Genomic DNA, 23,152 nt, shown 5'->3' with positions numbered 1-23,152 from the left:
CGCTGACAAATGCAATATTGTTCATTTGCACTTTTTTTACAGATCAATTTTTACAATATTTTTGATTAGAATAAGAATAATTGTATATTGAGACAATCGATAGACAACTATTGTCATGTTGAATAGACTCAGTGTTATAATACAAATAAAACAACTTAACATTCATATTTCATATGTTAGTTTGCTTTTTATTCATGTTCCTTTTGTTTTCCTCTCTTTATTGTCGAGCACAAGAGACATCGTTTATTTGCGCTATATAAATCTATCTATTATTATTATGTGCAAATGTTGTGGCCATCTTTTCATTCATTGTTTCGTTCATTTAATCACTCGCTCATTCATTCAATAATTTCTATATTTATTCTCTCATATATCTATAATATCAAATTTTATACATACTATACATGCATTAATTAATTTCTTAAGCTCTGTCTACACTATCAAACTTAATGTGACAAAAAAATATGATGTGCCTATATACGGACATAATGATGTGATATCACTACCATATTTGGGCACATCACACTTTTTTTGTAGACAGAGCTTTAGCCATTTTTGTATTAAATTCAGTAAAACCTTAGTTAAACAGACACCTTAGTGTTGCATTTTTCATGAACTTGAACCCGACTTGACCCCTTTGTAGGGTGTCCAACGGGAGTCTATGTCTATGTCTACTGTACGAATATACCTTTCGTAAAACCGAGCCTATTCACCCCAATTTTGACAAAATGTTACATTTAAACAAATAAAGTATTATATTTGCTTAAATATTACTATACTTTATCATTATTTATTTAATACATTCTGCGTTGCAATTAAACATGTTTGTTTGTCACGTGACATAAATTGGCTGAATTGTACCAATTAACTGATAGTTCACTTGCTAAATAAAGGAGTCGATTATATTAATATTTGATAGTTTATTTCAAATTATATATTTCCTATTGACAGTTATGTGATCAAGGAAGAAGAATGGACGCTATAGTAACTTTAACAAGAGCGGTTGATGCCAAAGAGAACATAGGGGACATGCAGTTCCCCGCCAATAAACCTAAGATAGCCCAGTATATGTTTACCAAACCTGAGGCCAGTGTAACAGGTGTAAGTAATACAACTATTGGTTTTTTTTCTGGTATTCCTAAAGTACTAGATACATTGTATTTAAATCATATAGAACCATTTGTATAAATGACAATGTCTGCTTGTGTATGGCAAAGCGCAGTATACATACATTAAATGTATCTGTTTTTTTTATAAGTAAATAAAAATTATTTTTTCCTAATAGTCTTAAAATTCAGATTCATCCTGGTACTATCATCCACAGCACTATATTTTCATCATAGTGTTATTGTTGTTGTTATCACCAAATTTGTCATCATCATATTTATTGCTATCTTCATCACCATTGATTGTAATCAAAATCATCATCATTGTCAATATCATCATCAATATCATCATCAATATCATCATCATTATCTATTTTATTGATTATAGATGTACTATTGTCCCCCCTAAAAAATATATTTTTTTTTTAATATGCCATTCACTTTGACCAAAAACTGAATCGGATTATTTTTGTTGTATTTTTTCCAGAAGTGAATAATTTTATTAAAATTGCAAAATGGCGTATTTAAAGTCTGATTTTATTAATCTTAATTTTTCTTGTTTTTTTTCTTTAATTATATTCATTTATTCTCAATCAATCTTTATACCAGTATACATACATATATAATGATATATACATCGTAATCTTGCATCCTATGTTTCAAGGTCTCTTTCTATTGTGTTTTTTAGTGATTAAAATGTCATAATTCTTCTCTTGCTTTCAGGATTTTTCGCAAGGTAAATTAATCCACCATCCATCCACAGAACAGAGTTTGCAAGAAACGCAAGGTGATTTAATAAAAGAGGTATGGTACAGTAGTGCATTTAATGCTCTGTCTACACTATCAAACTAGTTTGACAAAAAGTGTGATGTGCCTAAATATTGTAGTGATATTCCCAAATATTGTAGTGATATGACATTATGTCCATATATGGGCATATCACATTTTTTGTCACATAAAGTTTGATAGTGTAAACAGAGCTTTAGATGTGCCAAGACAATTTATACAGTAGAACATGTATTTAGAGGACACCATCCTTCAGGACCCAACAGAGTGTCCCTTTAATATGGATTGGCCCTTCAGGACCCAACAGAGTGTCTCTTTAATATGGATTGGTCCTTCAGGACCCAACAGAGTGTCCCTTTAATATGGATTGGTCCTTCAGGACCCAACAGAGTGTCCCTTTAATATGGATTGGCCCTTCAGGACCCAACAGAGTGTCCCTTTAATATGGATTGGCCCTTCAGGACCCAACAGAGTGTCCCTTTAATATGGATTGGCCCTTCAGGACCCAACAGAGTGTCCCTTTAATATGGATTGGCCCCTCATTTTATTACAAATAGGGTGGGGGGAGGGCAACCCAACAGAGTGTCTCTTTAATATGGATTGGCCCCTCATTTATTACAAATAGGGTGGGGGGAGGGCAAAGGAGTGGTTGTACTTTATTATAATAACAGTAGATTGTATCATCTCTTGATTTTAAATCCTATCATCGTCATGGCAGCTTAGTCTCCTTCATTTATAATGTAATATTTACAGTAATCTTCTGTAACAATATGGCTTTATAGAGACCTTTATATTTAGGTTTTGTTTGGCCATCCATTCCTTCTATTTTTACTTTTTTATATCTTTCTCATTTACTTTGTATTCCTTCGCTCTCTATTTCTTCATTTTTCTTCCACTTATTTCCTATCCTTTTCTACTTAATTTATCTTTCCTGCCTTCTCAGCCTACCCTGGGAAACATGGGTATCTAAAGGTCACACTATCAAACTTGATGTGACAAAAAAGTATGTGATGTACCCATATATGGACATGATGATGTCATATCACTACCATATTTGGGTATATCACTGCCATATTTGGTCATACTTTTTAAAACTAGTTTGATAGTGTAGACAGAGCTTAAAGTGTGTACATTATAAAGCTCTGTCTACACTATCAAACTTTATGTGACAAAAAAATGTGATGTGCCCATATATGGACATGATGATGTCATAGCACATCACACTTTGTTTGTCAAACTAGTTTGATAGTGTAGACAGAGCTTTAAATACAAACGTCGTCAGTTGATATTATTTTAAAATGTGTTTGTTGTCATAATAAACATGTATGCTGTGACATTTACTCACTGCTGACCTTTAAATATAATCATTACAGTAATTGTGTGCCTTAATATTTAATTTCAAATATTGTATTATTATGCACTGACATTTACAATAAACTGAATTTAAAAGGTCAATATGCTGGAAATGATTTTAAAATTCGAGTTATTATTTATTAGTGATTACTAAAAATTAATATAAATGATATTGTATAGAAAGGGTAATATCTTTTGTGACCAAAAACAGATGCTTAATATTTGATGACCTCTTCTCACCTTAAAGGCCCATTTACACTAGGATGATAATGATCGATGATAAATATATAAGCATGAATTTTTCTTGCATAAAACAAAATAAATTAGAAAAATTTCGTTATAAGAACTATAGGATAATCATTTAAGCTGTCTTTGATAAAAATAATATTCAAATCAAATGATGAAATGATCAACAAAAACAATAAAAATTAAAATAATAATATGGTGTTTTTTTCCTTTCTATATTAGATTGATGATCTTGAAAATGAACTAAGTGAATTAAATGATAAGTTAAACAAACAGAAACGTTATTGTGACAGGTAAGAATTGCTTTATTTAATCTAAAGCTCTGTCTACACTATCAAACTAGTTTGACAAAAAAAGTGTGCATAAATAGGGTAGTTATATGACATCATCATGTCTATATGGCACATCACATTTTGTTGTCACATAACATTTGATAGTGTAGACAGAGCTTAAAGATGTATTGTCCCTTTGACTAATTCCAAAAAAATAAAAAATAAAAGATTTCGAAAAAAGGTGGGTCATTTTGAAGTATCATAATAGTTATTAACTATCACCAACAATTTTTCGAGAACAAAATAATTTAACTGAAATACAGATGTTTAAGTCAAAGTTTTCAATCAAAACATATCCCAAACGCGCTTGTTTGGCTACTCTGTATGCATAGTCATAAAACTTCCTCATGATCTGTGTCAAAATACCTTCTTAACCGTGACGAGTTGTAAACAATCCTAATTTAGCATATGCATAATGCGTACTCATGGTTTGAAATCTTTGTTTACTTTCGCTCGTGACGATTTTCCAGATGAAATGTAATCAAACTAATTTACCTGTTAATTACGTAAACTTGTTGTTTTTGGCTCAAGTTTTCGACTTAAAGTGAATAACTTTAATATTACTTTGATATGGCCACTTAAAATTTAGAATATTTTTTTGTGTTTCAAGGGACAATACATCTTTAACAATAATCATATTTATAATTGTTCATTAGATTTTGTTTATAATTGTTGTCAAGTTAAACCATCTTTCCAACACACTGATAGTGTTTGTTACTAGATGCTTAAAACTAAGCGTTCATCATACTTTAGTATTATAATTGTTTACTGCAGCTTGTTATAATAAGCATTTCAGACGCACTCAGATGGGAGTAAAACCCATCAAGGCATAAATACTATAGAGTATGAATTTACTGTTTAATTATACAATTTCAAATTGAAACATTGTCATTACAATTACAAAGTTTAACAAACGACATCACAATGTAAATTTAGCATAATTGGTAAAGGCAAAGACATTAGGGATTTTAAATAAATTTTATATCTAATATAAAAAAATAAATGGCTTGCACGCACATTGATATTTAATATAGTTCGATTTTCAAAATTTAATTTATTATAACATATTTAGGTTTAAATTATTTGAAAAGTCTAAATGTATTTGTGATAAATTTGGTTATTAAAAATCTAAAGCTCTAACTACACTATCAAACTTTATGTGACAAACAAATGTGATGTACCCATATATGGACATGGTGATGTCATATCCATACCATATTTGGGTATATCTCTATCATATTTGGGCACATCACACTTTTTTTGTCCAACTAGTTTGATAGTGTAGACAGAGCTTAATAAAAAAAGTATATATACAAATAATGAAATATTTACATAACAAAAAATTTCAGCATTGTAATTTTGATATTAATCATAATTAGCACAGAAATTATGAGTAGTGGTATCAAATTTCTCAGAAATTGTATATTAAATCTTATTAAACATCTAATATAGTGTACAAGAAGCTTATATAAATTGTACTCTTCATTGAATTATATAATATAAAGGCCAACTCAGACAGCATCAAACGAAAAGGCCCGATGAAACAGACTTGTCGGTGCTGTCTAAGTTGAATCCCGACTAGACGAGTCGCCTTAAGATAGCGTCCACCGTAGTTTTTAGGTCGTCGGGAGAACATTAAAAATGTTTTATTTTCTCCCGACGAGATGACTCGCTGTGTTTGTTGCCCTTTAGATGTACTACTGTTTGTCAATTTGTAGTCATATATTTCAGTTTGATTATCACATTAATGTTTTTAAAGTACATTAACATACAATTTGTTGGAGGTAACAAATAATATATCTATACTATTAGAGAGTGTGTAAGTTTCTCCGTTTTTAAAACACAACATTTACGTAAACCTTTGTTGGAAAAAATTATTTTTTAAGTTGATTCTATGAATATATTATATCATTATTTTATTTTTTTTATTTGCGAAATAAACAAATCCAGTTATAACAGCATTTTGAAAAGTAATATGTGTTTCGCATCATTGAATATCCTTGTTTGGTATATGTAATTAGATATACATGGGTAGTTTTCACACTTTCATGAAAGTGTTACTCGCTTTTCAGGGACCATGTAAAATAGTTCTGTGCAGCATCCCTCCAATTAAAGACCTCTATTCTCGTCTTTGGTCTAAGTATAAGCTTATTATTTTTAAGTAAGGACCAGAAAAAATGTGATTTGAAAAATCGGTTCATAATTTAATAAATTATTACTGTAAATGTAACCATAGAAAACTCTGAACAACCTGGTAATATATTCTGAATAATTAATTTATATTAATAAATTATATTTTTATTTTGTTGTGATCAAGTTGTTGCGTGGAGAGCAAGATCTTAAGATTCTAGAATTCTGACGTACTACTGTACTTGTTACTTTTTTTCATATTTTATCAATTTATCAAATTGATTTATTCAAAAATAAAATTGGTTTTTTTAAAAATAAAAACACTTTAATGACTGTATTCATTAGCAAACATTAAGGCTAGATTAAAAGAGTTTTAAGCAATTACAGTATTGCTAGTATGATCAGAGTAATGTACTGGGGACTTGTAACATCTAAAGCATCATTATACTATTAAATAGCTTTTTGTATTTAATTCAGTTTTGTAAAACTGAGATTTCTCAATGTTCTTAGAGTATAATTGTAAATCAGCGACATCATTATAATTACTCTGGAAGGTTAAGAGAAATTTCTTTTTTTAAGTTTGCGGTTAAGTTTGAATATTAAAAAAAAGCTTTATTATATAATAATGCATAGCATCAATGTCCTTATAAACCTTTAAGCTCTGTCTACTCTATCAAACTAGTTTGACAAAAAAAAGTGTGATATTCCCAAATATGGTAGTGATATTCCCAAATATGGTAGTGATATTCCCAAATATGGTAGTGATATGATACATCACATTTTTTTGTCACATAAAGTTTGACAGTGTAGACAGAGCTTTACATTATCTTTGTACTTTTTCTAGCTACATTCAAAGTCAATAACCGTATGATTTAAATCTCCTTCTACTGTTTAATCCTACTCTTCTTTGACTTATTCTCTCCACTTCAGTGGCCGTTTTGTACACCTTCTGGAAATACAGTTGTCTCAATATCTTTAATATATTATAAGTCTTTGACGATTCATAATAAAAAATATTTGTTAAGGTCCAAAAATCTTCAATTTGAATGTAATTGCTATTTCTTTCGTTTTTAAACCAGCAATACCAGAAGAGGATCAAATATAATCAAACGAAGCAGTGAGTATCAGACGGATATCTATAAAGTCCGACATGAAATGCGTAAAATTCAAATGATCATCAAGACAAAACAGACTCAGGTATGTTTAAGAATACTTTCTTTAAAAATGACATAAGTCATCATGTATTTATTTATTCTGTCTTTATACTGAATGACGCTTTCAGTGCAAGCATTTATTTCCAAGGTGATTCAGTAGGTATCTGTATCTATAATTTCTCCAGTATCATAAGCATACTGTGTAATACAGTGTCACATAATATCACATGTGATGCCTGTATCATAGGCCATAAGCCTATCCCAACCTTAACATTAAATACAGGCATCACATGTAATGCATGGGGAGATACAGTACACAGAATTAGGTGAGTGATAAATTAACATATTACAATGACCAATTTATGATGCATGTGACAATGTGTTATAGAATTTGCCATGATACTGGGTGCATCATGCAATATGTTGAGATACAGTACAGAGAATTGGGTGATAAGTGTGGCTATAATAGCAATAACCACTCATAAATACTGCACTGTGATTTCACAGGATGCAAGCACTCACAACAACCAAACAGTATAATACATTTAAATGTCAAATGTCGCCAGCTAATTTTAGCAGAAGTACTAGACAATGCATTTACGTTGACGCATTATTTACGTAATTACCGGTAGCTTATTCAAGCATTCTGTCACCTGTTATGTGCTTTCGTCATTGCTGTCATTGGTTTTCTCAATTTTATTAATGCATACGTTGTCTTTATCTTTCTCGCTCACGTTAAATCTTTTATTAATTATCAAATAGAACAATTAGATTGGTAAATGCCACAGGCTTATGCAAGTGAGAGGTATATAATAATGTATAAATTAATCATATATGACTTTTTATACAACTAGAGAAACAAATGCTTTTAAAAATAAAAATATTAGTAGGTATAGATGAAAAAATCTACGTCACCTGCAAAATAAGGTTGATTCAAGAGGCTTTGCTTATTGTTTCTTTGTTATCTGTAATTGTTATATATTTGTTACATAGAGATTTTTTTCTGCACTGTTGATTGATTCTAGGGAGAGGGAAACTTTAGGTTAACCCTACAGTAGGTCCAAATATCTGATAGTATGCAGAGCGTCGTTAACACACTCTGAGTTTGTGCAACTTCTTTAATCACCTCATTAGAAGTGTTCAACAATCTCGACAAACTCCAATCGCAAATTGAACGCTACGTACGATAGCTATCCTTACATCTTAATTTACTATAAATTAATTCCCTATGTGCAATTATATGGTCGGTCCATATTCAGTTTTAATACAGGGTAAGGATAGATTAAACGAGACAGAATTGCTTTAGCCCAAGGCTTTCTGTTATGCAGAATTAATGCTGTCTTGAATTATTGCATAAAGGAAACATGCCATTTTATTCATGTAAAATTTAATTTTTTTTTTTAATTTGCCATTTTAATGTCACATAAGAGTTATTCGCTTTGACCAAAAACTGGATCGAAAAAAACAAATTATTTTCCTGAAAAAAATGTAATTTTAATCAAAACATACTGTATGTATGTACATGCTGTAACTGTATGTCAGACAATAGTTTTTAGTGTAATTAATCTTCATTTTTCATTCATTGTTGGGGGACAATACATCTTTAATGTTATTAGAATTGAATATAATTTACATTAAGTAGTGGCATCATGGTACTGTATGTAGGTTGTTAACAAGATGGTTAAAGTCTTGTCATACTACCATATTTTTCTTGAATTATTATTAATTATATTTTATAACTAAAATAAGATTTTTTTCTTAACAACATTTTTACTATGAATATTATATGATTCAATTATTGAAATATAGGTGAGTACGTGCCCCTGTGGTTGGGTTGTTTTTACTACTACTTCAAATCCCAGGGTCTGTAGTTAAAATCCTGTCATTGATACATTAGTTTGTAGGCAGTGGTACAGCCTGCAAAGTAATCAAGACTAATTTGAGAAAACACTATCAAACTTCATGTGACAAAAAAAATGTGATGTGCCCATATATGGATGCATAATTATGTAATATCACTACCATATTTGGGCATATCACTACCATATTTGGGCATATCACTACCATATTTGGGCACATCAGACGTTTGTCAAACTAGTTTGATAGTAGATAGAGTTTTAGAAAGAACTAAATATTTTATTTTTTTAAATTTTATTTAATCAAAACCAACAGCGCTATATAGGTTTTAATAAATGTATTTACTTTCACAGTTGGAACTGTTTTCTGATGGAAATGGAGTGAAGACAATAAATGGGTTCCCAAAAAATGACTACGTTCGCAAAAGCTCCAACCATATAAGTAAGATGCAGGATGACCTCATACGAAAAGAATTTGAGGTGACGTGCAAAGAAGTTGAGGACTTTACAAATCGCGACCTACAAGACGATTATCAACACGTCAAGAGGGAGAATGGAGGGCGCAGTACACGAGACACAGAGAAATCACGCAATGAAGTTGATGAAGGAAGAAAAGATGTGAATGGACAAATTGATTACGGCGTAAGACGGGGAAGCATCGGCATGAAAAAGGAATCAGAAAGACGTAGCAGTTTTAGCGTAAAAAGAGATATGGAGAAAAAAGAAAACGATGTGAAAAAAACTGATAAAGATGTTGAAATTCGAAAGAAGGAAGATGGGATGAAGAAAGATGTAGAAACAGACGATCTGAAATTGAAAAGAAGCTCTTTTGAGCGTGCTCTAGCGGAATCGAAAGATTCAGTTGCCGAGTTACTCGAAAAAGGTGGCAGACAGCACATTTTCCAAGATTATAACTTTAAGAAGCCAACGTTTTGTGATCAGTGCCGTGGGCTTTTGAGAGGTAACACGATTTGTTTGAAACATTTTATGGAGACGATATAAATGAAATAAACGTACTGTATGTAATAGTGATGCTATGAATTTAATATAAAAAAAAGAACAGTATATTGATAACAGGCAAGGGGTGGATTGGGAAATGGCAAAAGGCTGCCTACTTTCTAGGAGTTTTATGTGGTTTTATCAGATGGAAATTCTTTAGTGGTCCCAATGGGCCATTAATACAAGATACTCTATATTGTTTTGCCTACTGTAAAACATGATAGCTTTAATGACCAGTGCTGATTTTGTCATTTTCTCCTAATTAGTAATGAACTATTTGTTTTACAGGGTTGATCAAGCAAGGGCTGAGGTGCAAACTGTGTAAAGTTTCTATTCATCACAAATGCCAACAAATAGTGCCTGCGTGCCGTGGAGCGCCACCGGTAGGTCACTGTCATCACATTGATTGAGAAAAATGATATCAATTCGAGAATGCACCATTGTTATGTGGTGTGTAGGTAGACAGATGGTGTTGGAAAGGGAGAAAGAGAGTTATTATATTCAGTGAAATGAAATAGTTTACCAAATTAAAAACATTTAACTTATTAATAATGGCAGACACAAGGTATTCGTGTATTTGAACTTAAAACTTTTAAAGTATATTATTTATATAATAATTATTATAAATATAATTTTTAGGTTGTTTGGAAGTGCATTAATTTTTTTGGGACCTTCATCCGATTTTGTTGGATAGAGGGTGCTGTTCCTAATTTTTTTTGCCCATTAATACCATTTCATAAATGGGCCCACCCAGTAATTTGTCTTGCAGTATATGGGTGTAGCCACTGATTATATATGTAATACTAACTCCATTTAGAAGACGTATTTCTCATTGTAGCTTCAGCTTGATGTTTGTTGTACACGTTCCCCTAATATTAATATCTCCCTTTTGTGGTTACAAACTTCAATATTTTGTTGTAGACTTTAGATTTATAGATATTTATAATTTATTAGTATTATCGTTCATGTATCATTTTAACCCTTTTTCCTTTTTCATTAATCATTTTTTCATTTCCTATAAATTTAGCAAGAGCATCGGCAGAAATTTAAGCTGTTTCGCAAACACTCTAGTCTCTCGGAAGTGGAAACCGATGGAGAAAAGAAATCCTGGGTAGCGTTCAATTATATGTCTAACATCCTATTTTATACGTCTCGTTATTCATCCATTAAGATTCGTTGCATGCAGGGAATTAATCTTCTGGAATGTACTCGTAAGATTGATAGATGATGACTTTTTGGATGTGTACAAATTACATACACATGCAAGTTATGGGTGTTTAAAAAAAAATAGACACAAATAAAATATAATACATTTGTGTAATCACAAAGAAATGCGTAACTTTTACCTGATGGTAACACGGCATTTTGAGTTTACAGATTCTGTGACAAACTCATTTGCATAAAATGTCCATGTTTGGCTTCGAATTTTACTGACTACCAAATTCATTAGTTTTATAAGCTTATTTTACTGACTACCAAATTCATTAGGTTTAAAAGCTTTTTTTATTGACTACCAAATTTTACTGACTACCAAATTCATTCTCAAATGAACACCTTAGTTTTATAAGCTGATAAATATTTTGAACAATAAATAAAAAAAAACAATTTTTAATTCCAGAACATTAATTTTCTTTGTTTTTTATTTCAGCACTGTATTCGTGCTTAGCGGGTTTGTTTGCTTAATCAGTATGCTCTGTTTGTGTCGTAGCCACGTGTAGAAATCTCCCGGCTATTTTCACCATAAATCATTTTGTTGTTTGCTTTCACGATGATTCGTCCGTTTTTTTCATTATAAATCTCCCGTTGATTGTTTTCACCATATTCTTATGTAACCAAAACATTTTCAATATAGCTCTCTAACTCTCAGTTGGTGCCTGAAAATTGATCCATCTACAAATCTGTTTTATGGATATTGCTCAGAAATATTCTAAAAATAATAATATTATTCTAACACAATTACTTGCATTGCTTTATATACAAACCAGTTTAATCTGTGATAAACCATAAGGTGGTTACTTTTGACAATTCGAGTACCTAAATAAATAATTTCAAATCAAATACAAGAAAATACGAGAATCAAACATGTTGTTCCAGACAATACGACATGCATAATTGATTGTCTGTGTCCGGAAACGATGTGTTTAGGTTAAAAGTTTAAAAAGACGTGTACAAGTTGCATGTGCGTGTTGTTTAGATTACCACGTTGCAGGCTCTGATTCTAACTTGTTCATACAATACATCATTCAGTTCCTTTATTTATATTATTATTTATTTATATCATTAGAGAGCTTCGATTCATGACAATGTAGGAATAAGTTAGGTTATCTACTCATTTTCTAGGCCTAGATTACGACCGATGACATATCAATGTATATATCCTAGGTCAACAGTTGTTGAAATTCAAAACCACCATTTTGTGATAAAATACACAAAATATTCTGAAATATATTATATTACACCTTCTTCCCGAATAATTTGTTTTATATTTTAAAAGGTAGATAACAAATTCTGCAGAACTACAGTTGTGGTTTTAGAAGAACTTTGTATTGATTCAAAACTATATTTTTTAACTTTAATCTATGGATCATGGCCCATAGGTCATCCAGGTCACTTAAAGGTCACTTTGTTAAATGTGCTACAAAACAAGCTAATATGTTGTAAGGTACACAACTCAAATTAGAAATTTTGGTTTTAGAAATTTAAAATTATTTCCTAAAAAAATGTTAATATTTTCATTTCTTTGAAAGGTATGCACTCGACTGCATACATACTACTCACTAATCACACATTTAAAATATAAGAAATGTATGTGTGCTTCTATAACGCCTTCAAATTTAATTGGCTTTTGTAGAAGAAATGATGTCCTTTAAAGCCTGTAATAGCATGTGGTCTCACGCAGCATCATTACAAGCTTTAGATAAGGCACGTTGCAACCAAGTCATACACAGAATGCGTGGGACTATAAAGCGCAGATTATTGTGTTCTATCGTTGCCGTTAGGTTTAGGAAGATTTTCAGGTTTATTATAATGGAATGAGTACTGTAGCTACACTGAGGTGAACCCAGATCATGAGAGGGGTCACTAGTCAGTTGTATTTACATTAGAACTCAATTAAGTGGTGACAAGACAAATTGTCCCTTTAATGAAGGTGTCCCCTGAATAAGTGTTGACTGTAGTCCTAAAGCATATAAAATTGTCCCTCTCAATCGTTTCGTCATGGAAAAGGTGTTCCCTTAATAAGGGTGTTCCCTTAATAAGGGTGTTCCCTTAATAAGGGTGTTCCCTTAATAAGGGTGTTCCCTTAATAAGGGTGTTCCCTTAATAAGGGTGTTCCCTTAATAAGGGTGTTCCCTTAATAAGGGTGTTCCCTTAATAAGGGTGTTCCCTTAATAAGGGTGTTCCCTTAATAAGGGTGTTCCCTTAATAAGGGTGTTCGAAAACAAATTTCTACTGTATTTCAATATGTACTTTCTTTGATAATATTTGGCATTCTTATTTCTGTATACTCTACAGCCATGGAACAGTCTGCAAGCAGCAAAGTAAATTCTTGTGTCTAAATCTCAATTTTTCTACAATTTTTTAAATTGTTCCTAAACTTATTTGTGCACAGAACAAACAATGAGCATCTGACACTGAAATGAAATTAAATAAATCTTGTTGTTCTTTAGTCTGAAAAACGAAAACTGTTGAGAAGACAGAAAAGTTCATCAGAAGTAGAAGGACCACGGGATGAAACACCACGTATTGGTAAAAACATTCTTCTGCATTTATCTCTTTAATGTGTTCCATCTTTGCTGTTATGTTTAATATGGTATAGTTGCTCAATGGCTAAACCCAGAGACCCCAGAGCTCAATGAGCCCCAGAGCATTAGCAGCCTAATGCAACTGCCCAGCTTTGGAGGGCCCTTAGTAGTGCTAAACCAGGGGCCTTTGCCCTGTCCGTCGCCCCACTGGAGGGCCCTTAGTAGTGCTAAACCAGGGGCCTTTGCCCTGTCCGTCACCCCACTGGAGGGTCCTTAGTACTGCTAAACCAGGGGCCTTTGCCCTGTCCGTCGCCCCACTGGAGGGTCCTTAGTACTGCTAAACCAGGGGCCTTGTTTGTTTTATCTTTATACTGGGTAACCTCTTCAGTCAAAGACTGATCTCCCAGAGGGCCCAGTTGGTGATCAGTGGCTGTGATGTACTAATACACCGGGGTAACCCCCTACTCATCTCGAAAGATGTACTAGGTTCTTTAAAGTGCACACGAGCAAGTTGTGCACACTGGACCTACGGTTTATAGTCCTTATCCGAGAAGACTCGTTCTACCACCAGAACCATGGAGTGAGTGAGCCTCGAACCCCTGCCGATGTTATGGCTACGTGATTACGGTTCCACTGTCTTAACCACTCGGCCACTCACTCACTGAGTGCCCTGTCCGTCACCCCATTGTCTGTAGGTGATACTTTTTAGGAAACATAGAATAGTTATATTTAAATTAGTTTTTCGTTTATTTGTCTAGAAATTGATCCTGTGTATGAAGCCATAAAGTCCGCCTCGCGGATGTCCGTACGTAACCATCCATCAGATACATTTAGTAGCGGTAGTAGCCGTCGTAAATCGTCACCCAGCCCGACCAGTCCTAACCATCGGCATACTACAAGCTCACCTGGTGAACTCATTGACTACTCTACAGTCACTGATAGCAGTAGCCGTGACTCGTTAAGTCCTGGACGCTCCAGTACCGGCGCAACTCCTAAGTCGGCTCCTCATAGGTAATATATTGTGTTATCTTTTTATTAAATTAACCACAATGCATATGTTAACTTCAGTCAATGACGGCCAGAAGTTTTCAATCGAGAACAGCTAAATAAACAAGAATAAGCTTGAAAATTACCTTTATTTATAAAAAAAAACAGCTTGCTGTAAACCTAAGCTATATTCTGTATTTTGTTATTTATTTTTTGCTATTTTTTCATAGATAAATTATATGTGAAAAGTAACAATTTAGTGTTCTATATGTGAAATATTACCAATGACATCAGCGCTCAACATAATACAGTCATCAAAATCATTTTATCAGTAATAATAGCACAAATACACAAATACATTTTAAACAATTAAATAGATTTAGAAACATGTATATTCCGTTGGCTATCATATTATATAATGGAGATTTTAAGTGATACCATTACAATTAAATGTTTGAAAATAAATATTGTACTGTAAACAGTTTGTATCTATCGTAAATCATTACTGTTTATTTTATACAATACATATGCAATTGTATACATATAATACAAGTACATACTACAAGCTGTACTTGCACCGATGAAGAGCTAGTGTTGCCTGAAAGCTCTGCTAATTTTTCGGGCTGCTTTACTTTATCGTTTTGATTTAGCTTTTTGCTTATTTTATTTTGTATCTCCATTGAGAGCCAGTGATACCCACAGCATTGTCATTTTCAATGCTTATTATATTTTGTAACTCAATTGAGATCCAGCCACTGATACCCACAGCATTGTCAATTTTCAGTAATTTGCCTTTCCATGATTCATATACTAAAATACATATTTTAAACAATTTAAAGTTTTTTAAATACAAATACAATTTGTTTAATCAATTATATTCAACTAATTTTACAGAAAATGTAAATCCAAATATATTGATTATCTCAATTAAGAATATATACAAATGTGATAATGTCATTATAGTAATTTTGTTGAAGGTTCTTCAACATAATGTTCTATTTATAGTGCTGTATGTCTTTGGCTGCTAAAAGTACATTTACCCATCACATGCACTGGCCTAGCAAGAATTCAGCACAGTTTTGTCTCAGCATATTTTTCATACATATTTTTCCAGGCTTTCTATCACCGCTGTTATACAAGTTGATGATTAACCAAAATATTTAAACTATAGCCTACATATAGGTTTTGATTACACTATAATTGTGTACACTTGTATATGCATTAATTAGATTGTGATTAAAGTATGGTAAATGTTAAAAGCAAACACTTAAGGTTGTTGGGTTGATTGAGTGAGGAATATATTTGATATGTCCCTGATGTTATCACAGCAAAAGTACAGGAGTGTTGTGTGTTGGTGAACATATGTTCATATCAAAGAAAAAAAAACATAATATATATATATACATACAGTAGAACCTCTATTAAAGTGGCCCCCCTGGGACCCAACTAAGTGTCCCCCTTAAAGTGGCCCCCCCTGGGACCCAACTAAGTGTCCCCCTTAAAGTGGGCCCCCTGGGACCCAACTAAGTGTCCCCTTAAAGACCCAACTAAGTGTCCCCTTAAAGTGCCCCTCCCCCCTGGGACCCAACTAAGTTTCCCCTTAAAGTGGCCCCCCTGGGACCCAACTAAGTGTCCCCTTAAAGTGCCCCCCTGGGACCCAACTAAGTGTCCCCTTAAAGTGGACCCCTGGGACCCAACTAAGTGTCCCCTTAAAGTGGACCCCCTGGGACCCAACTAAGTGTCCCCCTTAAAGTGGCCCCCCTGGGACCCAACTAAGTGTCCCCTTAAAGTGGCCCCCCTGGGACCCAACTAAGTGTCCCCTTAAAGTGGCCCCCTGGGACCCAACTAAGTGTCCCCCCTTAAAGTGGCCCCCCTGGGACCCAACTAAGTGTCCCCTTAAAGTGGCCCCCCTGGGACCCAACTAAGTGTCCCCTTAAAGTGGCCCCCTGGGACCCAACTAAGTGTCCCCTTAAAGTGGCCCCCCTGCCGGGGACCCAACTAATAATGGTGAAATATAGAATCTATGTTATTTCTTAGGACCATTTACACAAAATGTTGAGTGCATGAGTAGTTTATACTCAGGATAGATACAGATTCTATGTGGGACAGGCTACGCGGTTCTCCGCTTACCCTTACCGCTCGTCTGTGTAAATAGAGGTGTATAGAGTTCTGCAGTGCTGACGTCACAACTGTAGATGGCGCTGTTTCGTAGCTAGAAAACTTGCAACCTGCCCGAGTGACTCCAAGGTCACCAATGTTTGGAATAGGCTTATTGAAGTAATCATTTTAAAACTTAATCATTTTCAATAAAAACAAAATAAAATTTCAAAAGATCACTAAATATTTGATTTTAATAATCTATTTATTCTTCAACTACAGTTTAAGTTTAAAAAAGTCAAGCTAAGATACATAATTTGATAGAAATACAGATATCTATAGTTTATCAGCATAGTAGCGTTGAATGCATTTTTGGTTGCGTAGCAATCACGCAGTGCCATCTATCGTTGTGATGTCACACCGCATAACTGTATGTATAGAAGAGTTTCAAAGGACGCCTTCTACACTATCATAATAAAGATTGTCATCTTTAATTATCATAAATTGATCAAAACCATCAACACTTTTAATTATTTTTAATAAAAACTATTACATTGATAAATATTCATCTTTTCAGCATTACAGTTGATCCTATTCTAATGAGAAAACCATCTTTTCTTTCTTTTATCTTCCACTTAAATTGCTCATGGAACTTGGGAACCATCTGTAAAAACTTCTTTCCTTTATCTTGAACTTATCTGTTTGCAACTTTATCCATCTTCTGTTTTCAACACCTTCCCTTCATTCTTTGCATGACCTCTGACCTCTCATTCTAACATTCTATTTACAATTTTTAATATATTAATTCTTAATATTGTATCATTTAATAAACTAATATAATTATCAACCCTGGTTTTTAGACCAGTTACATTTAAAAGATGGAAAACGTATAACAAAGGTGAGTCTGACTTTTATTTTGTTTCTCCTAATGTTGATAGTCCGGCCTCTTCTCGACGCAAGATGTTGAAAAATTACGGGAAAAGTATGTCATTGGATGCTGAACCTCGTGAGTACTTATAAATTATTTTCAAATCAGCCATTTATACATAATAGTTATTTATGTTGACCAAAAATTGGGTCAGAAAAAAAATTAATTTTAAAGAAAAATTAGTTGAACAGAAGTCAATGAGTTCCTAGTTACATTTACCTATTTATTTAATTTTTTTTCATATACAAATCATTATTTTTGTTAATTTTTGTTGGACAAAGTAATAATATTTACAAAATAGCCTATTCAAAGTTAGATTTTATTCATCTTTATTATTCATAGTTTTTTATAACAGCTTTAAATTTCTTTGATTCTTTTTTTGTTTGTATCAACTTAAACTCTCGCAAACTAATTGCAGTAATTGTTTATAATAGATAGGTTTCTCACCTTTAATTGTCAGATAGTTTTTTTTCTTAGAATTTATTCCACCTTTTAAGCAATGAATTGAATGTGTATATTGTATTCCAAGTTGCGTCTGCTCAATGATCACTCAAAATGAAACAGAGCAGCTGTTTGCGAAGCTAAAACAATTTTCTAGATACATTATTTGATAAATCACCTTCAATTTCCTTTTGATTATAGCATAATTTGTTACAAAATACACATGAAATATTATAATACTTGTTTCTGTTTTCAGAGGCTACGGCAAGAGGAGGCGGTTGCTATGGTTACAGAGTGAGTGCGGAGGATTATGTATTTTTGAAATCATTCAATGTTGCATGATAAATGTACTCGTGCTAATGATGTTTGTGTAGCCTTGTATATGACGCAAATACATCTTTGGAGTTTTATTTTTAATGAATTATTATTCATAATATGTGCATGAAATTATATTTTGCAATATTTTAGCTTTGTCAATAATGTTTGTATGATAGATCTTGTGCTTATCTTTAATACTGTATTTGACGGAATGACCCCAGTTCTGATATGATCCAACATAGCCATACTATGCTAATATCAAAAATAAATCTCTCTCTAAAAGGTGTTATAATTAACATCTAGTATAATTATTATTTTATATTCATTATATAAATTTAGCCCAACTTTCAGATGCATGTTTTAATTCTTAAGCTCTGTCTACACTATCAAACTAGTTTTGCAAAACAAGTGTCATGTGCCCAAATATGGTGATTGACATCATCATGTCCATATATGGGCACATCACATTTTGTTTTCACATAAAGTTTGATAGTGTAGACAGAGTTTTAGACACAATACAAACATTGCATCAGCCCCATGTCCTTAAACTAAAGCTCTGTCTACACTATCAAACTAGACGTTTGACAAAAAATGTGTGATGTGTACAAATACTGCATGGTAGTGATATACCTAAATATGGTACTGTAGTGATATACCTAAAATATTGTAGTGATATGACATCATCATGTCCATATATGGTCACATCACATTTTTTGTCACATAAAGTTTGATAGTGTAGACAGAGCTTAAGTCAAGCATGGAGGTGTAAAAATAGAATACCTCCATGAGTCAAGTACTGTATATGTTATATTGCCATAGTATCTGCATTGTTTCCAATAATCTTTAATTCTGTATTATCTTGCTTCTTGCGCTCTTGTTTCATTCTTTGCATGTATTCTTGTTGTCTCTGTAGCCTCGTAGACAACAATCGGAAATTGATCAAGCTGATGATTCCGAAGCGTATATGTTTAGAGGTTCTCCTATTGGTCACGTTGTTTTGTCCCGTGACCCTAAGGTATATATATTTATTTGGCTTATTTACAGATTATCTTTCCGATTTTAGACATTTTGTGTCACAATTGATAATCCTGCTCCAATAGGGATTTGTTACGCTTCACGACATCTCTTACAAATTAGTGTAAAATTTGATAAAAAATAAAAATTTTTAAACAAAATATAAACCAAAATTACAATGTTGTATGTAATTTTTATTAAGGATTTACTTTTTAATTGTACTCTGCTTCCCAACTATGAGTATCATTTTTTATTTATTTTGCAATTCTAGAATTATTAATTGTATTTGTGTGCTACTGCAGCTTTAAAATATGATGTAATAACATTTCAGGCTTTAAACTATGTGCTTTATTCGCTCTCATTTTAAAATACATTCATTTAATAATTCTTTATTTAGTTAGTCTTTGAAAATTACAATACATTTAAATATGGTAAAACAAAACAGAAGCAGGAGTCTGAGAAGATGAAGATAAAACTAACCATCTCTGTAGCTTTCTCTGTAGGCAAAATAAATAGGATATTTTAAACATTTCTGTCTTGACATGAAGCATTTAGCTGTATAATACAATGACTTGTTTATGTTTAGTATGTAGCATCATAGGGGTTAAGGAAACTATACCAATCAACAAAATAAAGATCTAATTTCAGCGTTTGACATTTAAAGATCTTGCACATCTGTCGGTGAACAAATAAAACACTTTTACCTGTCACTTTACAGACGTTTATATATTACATAGAAACTTCAGCCAATACACTAAAATGTAATTTGATAGGCTTATGTATATTTAAGTTTCTACTCATTGGAAATAATTGTACTTTTCACTGGAGAACATTATTTAGTTTATTTCTGGTGTAGTGGTCATAATGGCTGTAAAATTAACTGACCATCTCAATCAAACTGACCATCTCAATCAAACTGACCATCTCAATCAAACTGACCATCTCAATCAAACTGTTGGTGAATTTAACTAATTTCTCCAATGTGATGAATACATCAGTTTGCATTATAAAAGTCTACTATTTTAAGCTTAGTTTCTACTTGGTAAGTGATTTGACCAATCAGAATGCAATGGATCAATCAAACTGTCACTTGTCATTGGCCAACTCACTCGGGTTGCGACTACATCTTTGGATTCACGTGGGAACTAAGCTTTCATGTAACACACGGCTTCAAACATCACATTGGTCAACTGTCCATTGGTGGCTCCTGGAATTTTATATGACCATTAGAAAGTCAATCAGTTCTAGTTAGCCGATAAAAAATGATTTAAGTGAGCCGTTGATTATAGATTATATTTGTCTATGAACTCCATTCAAATTTAATATAAATATACGGTAATAATATAATAAATTAAACTCACACACTGAGAATAATTTGAATTTGTAAAACTCTATTTAACTAAACAAATTTAGAATCACAATCAATTATTTTAGTTTACTGTTTCTATTTTATTTTTAACAACCTAAATATAATATTAAAAAATATACAATATTATTTTGAAATAATAAGCATAAAATAATTGTAGCATAAACAAATAACAATTATGTATAATAAAAGTATACTATATTAAATTAATTTATTTCTTTCAAACCAATTGTTACCATCTGCGTTATTGATCCAGTATACTATAGCATTGTTTTGATCCATTTGATTATTGTTGTTTTTGTCTAGGGAGAACAAGGGGCAAGTACAAGCCTGTCGGCAAGTCGCTACGATGGGTACGGGTCAAACAGGACACTTAGCAGGTCACCAAGTAATTCCCTTAATGCGTCTTCCAAGGTAAAATATATATAAATAATAATAGTAATGGTAGTCTTATATAGCGCCTAATACAATGTTATAGTGCTTTAAAGCTCTGTCTACAATATGAAACTAGTTTGAAAAAAAAATGTGATGTTTGCAAATATGGTAGTGATATGACCAAATATGGTAGTGATATCACATCATCATGTCCATACATCAAATCACATTTTCAGGTTTGATAGTGTAGACAAGGCTTTAGATTGATACCTTTAAATTGAGAGAAATGTTGAGCCTATAATATCTGTTGCTACTACTACAATACTTGTAATTTCTCTATTTAATTTCTGTATGTTTCATTACTTTATTCATAGGATATAATGTCTTCAAATCAGCCGTTAGCAACAGAATGTATTGCTTTATTTCTTTATTTATTTATAGGATATAATGTCTTCAAATCAGCCGTTAGCAACAGAATGTATTGCTTTGTATAACTTTGAAGGATCGGTTCCCGAGGACCTGACATTCTCGTAAGTTTTAACTCCGATGTACTTGACCTTTTCATCATGTGATTTGATTACTTGTTAGGCTAAATTGTGTTTCCATGTGGTTAGAAAGCATCCTTAATAATATAATAATATTATAAACAATCTCTTTTCCCCATTATTTTTGCCTTAATTCTTTAATTGTTTATCTTTATTTAAATCCAAAATTAAGAAATGTTTGTAATCGTGGACTTTGTCGATGTTCTTTTGTCTTGTGTTGTATTTGTATTTATTTATTTAATCACGTTCTTGTTTACAACGTAAGACTAGCCAATTCTGGCTTATGAGTGAATAAATAATATAGCAATTAAAATAGTCACAGATAAAAAAAAAAGTTTTAATCGTCTTACAACACCAAATAAATAACAATCAAACAAGCAAAGGACTTTTTTTTTTCTATTTTACGAACCAGTTTGATTACATTAACAATTATACATTTATATAAACACTGGTTTAATATTTTCATGTTTATATTATTATTATTATTATTTTCAGGGCTGGAGATAAGGTGTATTTATTGGACTCTTCAAGTTCAGAATGGTGGAAGGTACTGCAATATTGACATTTATGATTGATTGATCACTTTATTTCAGAATAAAAATTCCATAATTATATACAACAAACAATACAAAACAGAAAATTAATGTAACAGATAGTTTGTAGTGAACCTAACAAGATCATTTTCACTATTCAAAACTCTTATTCTAAAACCATAGACACACTTGCGTACTATTGCAGAAAGATTAGCAAATAAGGAGTTAGTTATACCCAATTCTGCCGTAATTGTACCAAATACTCAGTATATTGTTTCTAGATCAGTAGCCTACTGTAGCATTCATACTGGTACACCACCAAACTTGCAATAAAAACTGTGTTTTGCTACATAACTATTACAGATAATAACATTTTTTTTAAATATTATTGTTATCAGGGTGAATTGGATAATAAAGTTGGATTTTTCCCAGCATTCTGTGTCGAGCCCATCCAGCGCTGGGAACGAGCTCTGAGGGTGACGAGATCTCACAAAGGAAATCTTGAAAGACCAGATGGCTTAAACTTACGACGTGATCAGGTAGGTGTACAGTAGCACTTAAGCACAAACTAGAAAGAGATACAGATCCTAAGAGCATTAATATTCATTGAGGCATATTAGAATAATGTACATTTGCTTCAAATACCTTACACTGGTACAGATGCATTCAAAAGTACTGTTACGTTGTACCAGCCTTCACTATTAAAAAGAAGATAAACCAGATATGTACAGTAGACCTCCAGTTTAAAGTGCAATTTTAGACTTGGTTGAAGGAAGCCTTGAACATGTGCCGATTGTATGGCTACAGTGTGCCGCCCCCCTGCCCAACCACTCAGCGACTCAT

At 32.4% G+C, this 23,152-nt stretch overlaps 1 protein-coding gene across 2 annotated transcripts in view; it reads left to right on the top strand.

Annotated features, from left to right (window-relative positions):
* The window catches only part of LOC140054520 (uncharacterized), a 61,359-nt gene that overhangs the window by 34,586 nt on the left and 3,621 nt on the right, over positions 1-23,152 (top strand). Inside the window, exons 8-23 of one of the 2 annotated variants that reach the window (XM_072099540.1) lie at positions 952-1,101; positions 1,830-1,910; positions 3,714-3,784; positions 7,033-7,150; positions 9,318-9,924; positions 10,251-10,345; positions 10,990-11,073; positions 13,631-13,709; positions 14,464-14,716; positions 17,728-17,795; positions 18,415-18,452; positions 19,390-19,491; positions 21,163-21,270; positions 21,673-21,761; positions 22,272-22,323; positions 22,708-22,848. In XM_072099540.1, coding sequence (XP_071955641.1) covers positions 952-1,101; positions 1,830-1,910; positions 3,714-3,784; positions 7,033-7,150; positions 9,318-9,924; positions 10,251-10,345; positions 10,990-11,073; positions 13,631-13,709; positions 14,464-14,716; positions 17,728-17,795; positions 18,415-18,452; positions 19,390-19,491; positions 21,163-21,270; positions 21,673-21,761; positions 22,272-22,323; positions 22,708-22,848 — 2,136 coding nt within the window. The remainder of the gene's footprint in view (positions 1-951; positions 1,102-1,829; positions 1,911-3,713; positions 3,785-7,032; positions 7,151-9,317; positions 9,925-10,250; positions 10,346-10,989; positions 11,074-13,630; positions 13,710-14,463; positions 14,717-17,727; positions 17,796-18,414; positions 18,453-19,389; positions 19,492-21,162; positions 21,271-21,672; positions 21,762-22,271; positions 22,324-22,707; positions 22,849-23,152) is intronic. The other variant, XM_072099541.1, reaches the window with a different exon arrangement.

This window comes from Antedon mediterranea, chromosome 7 (genome assembly GCF_964355755.1).
Source record: "Antedon mediterranea chromosome 7, ecAntMedi1.1, whole genome shotgun sequence".
In the NCBI taxonomy this organism is placed as follows: domain Eukaryota; kingdom Metazoa; phylum Echinodermata; class Crinoidea; order Comatulida; family Antedonidae; genus Antedon; species Antedon mediterranea.
Note: the sequence above shows the minus strand (reverse complement) of the source record. Positions and strands in the feature narration are given on the sequence as shown.